The following is a 2,336-nucleotide window of genomic DNA, read 5'->3' on the forward strand; positions in this document are numbered from 1 at the left end:
CTCGGGAACCGGACATTTCTCGGGGATGAATCTTATCCCACGTGTACTCCAGACTTTGTTTTATATCTGTGCCTAATTTCAATAAGATATGTTAAACCGTTGCAAAATGATCGAGTGAACATTAAAAAATTAAATTAATGAATCCCACGGGAACCGTAACTATTCCCGGGGTAAAAAGTAGCCTATGTGTTCTTCCAGACTATGCTCTAAACCTGTGCCAAATTTCATGGAGATCCGTTCAGCCGTTTTGGCTACAAACATCCATCCATCCATCTAAACTTTCGTTCGCATTTATAATATTAGTGAAAAGTGAGATTATTATATGTCGTGTACAGAACCGCACAGACATGGCGGCGGAGGACACCCTGAGCCTGCAGCTGTCTCTGCTGAAGCTGGCGCAGCGCTGCCATCCCGACAAGCTGGCCTACGTGGACAGGGTGCTCGCACATACAGACAAAATATGCAACGATATACATCAGACTACGTTAGTATTCATTTTTACTAACCCTATCTTCTAGACTATGTTAATCTTACTAATATTATTAAAGTTCAGCTCTTAGGAAATATCAGAGAATCAAATATAGGCTTTGTTGTCATTTCACTTGATATTTTCACAAAATCTTATCAAAATCATTGGATTTTGAGGCTATCCATAGATTTAATATAATTATTTGTTTTAAGATGAATTGAAAATATGTGTCATCTATACTTCTGTACTATAATATAAGAAAGAGGAAAAAATTGTATTTTTATATGTATTCAATTCACATAAAAACTACTGGGCCGATTTTATAAATTGTTTCACCATTAGAAATGTAATTTATCTCTGAGTAACATAGGCTATGTTTGATTATTACTAATGTTTAGGAACCATTAATAAATGCGTATTTCTGGGCTAAGGCGTTAATTGTTACTAAATTTTAACTTTTCTCGGCTTACGCTGCCTAAACCGTTAAGAGGTATATAAAAATCCCACGAAAAATGTGAAATACAAAAAATGCCAAGTTACAAAAATGTGTTAGATTTTATAATCTATCTTTATACTAATATAAAGATGAAATATTTGTATTTTTTTATGTAAATAACTCAAAAACTACTGATCCGATTTAAATTTCTTTCACCGTTAGAAAGGTAGTTTATCTGTGAGTAACATTGGTTATATTTTTTCCACACGGGCGAAGTCACGAGCAATAGCTAACTTAAATAAAATACTTAATATTAATTCCAGTGGTAAACCTCACCTAGAACATAATACTCCAGTATTTAAAGAATTAATGAAGATACTGAAGTTACCAGCGGATCACTACAAGAATATCTTGACGCTAACAAAGTTACAGCACTACTCACCCCTGATAGCGCACCTCAGCCACCCCGGCCGCCTCATGATCGCTGTCCACCTCGTCAATGATGTACTGGACACGGACACCCTCATCTCCACACCTGAAGATGTTAGTATACTAGTGTAAACTAGCTTTAGCTCGCGCTTTTTTAAATCCACGTGGACGGAGTCGCGGGCAAAAGCTAGTTTCAAATTAAGAAATCTTATATATAGATTAAATTTATTTATTTACGTATTTCAGGTGGAAGCTGTATTATCGATGCTTGACGTCCTCGTGAAAGACCAACCTGATCAAGCTTCAGAACTGGATGTAGAGGATTTTATGGAAGAACAAGGTTTATTGGCTCGGTAAGAATATTTATATATATGCTATTATAATAAATTGTAAATACACGTTTCTTTGTTACCTAACATGTCAGCAATTACACCAGATTTTTGAATAGCTCTTTTAATAAAAAGCCCTACACTTACGTCATGCTTTTGGCTCTATATTTTCACGACATTAAACTTAGGGGGTAAATATTTTGGATAAGAACCCTAATGTGGGAAAGAGACCATTAGTTGCTGCCAACATCAATGAAGCAAGATTGCCAAGCTTTGTCATGTCATGTCATTTTGACATTTGCTATTGATAATTTAACAAATGTTAACAATAAAATAATTTTTTTATAATTCTATGTGGATGAAGTCTCATGGGAACAGAGCTCTCTCTCTCTCTCTCTCTCTCTCCCTCCCTCTCCGGATCGTTTCCTCCTCTTCTCCTCATTCCTGAGGGTCGCGACCACTCTCCTTGAAATGCTATATTCTTTCATTTCTTACTTTTTATAAATTTCACGCGAACGGAGTCGATGGCAAAACCTAGTTTGTAATAAATTTCATACCACATAATGTTGTATTGTTAATTTATTTCCAGTTTGATCCATCACTTCAAATCGGAGTCCCCGGACCAGCAGTACCTGATCCTGAGCGCGGCTCGCAAGGCGCTGCAGGGCGGCGG

The 2,336-nt window shown here is 36.6% G+C and overlaps 1 protein-coding gene across 1 annotated transcript in view; it reads left to right on the plus strand.

Annotated features, from left to right (window-relative positions):
• Window positions 1-2,336, plus strand: part of LOC106102839 (vacuolar protein sorting-associated protein 35) — a 16,035-nt gene that overhangs the window by 7,852 nt on the left and 5,847 nt on the right. Inside the window, 4 exon segments of the mRNA XM_013282433.1 lie at window positions 336-484; window positions 1,229-1,448; window positions 1,581-1,687; window positions 2,253-2,336. The exon segment at window positions 2,253-2,336 is cut by the window's right edge and continues 14 nt beyond it. Of these exon segments, the coding sequence (XP_013137887.1) occupies window positions 336-484; window positions 1,229-1,448; window positions 1,581-1,687; window positions 2,253-2,336 (560 nt within the window).

This window comes from Papilio polytes, unplaced genomic scaffold, assembly GCF_000836215.1.
Source record: "Papilio polytes unplaced genomic scaffold, Ppol_1.0 DF823901.1, whole genome shotgun sequence".
Taxonomy (NCBI): domain Eukaryota; kingdom Metazoa; phylum Arthropoda; class Insecta; order Lepidoptera; family Papilionidae; genus Papilio; species Papilio polytes.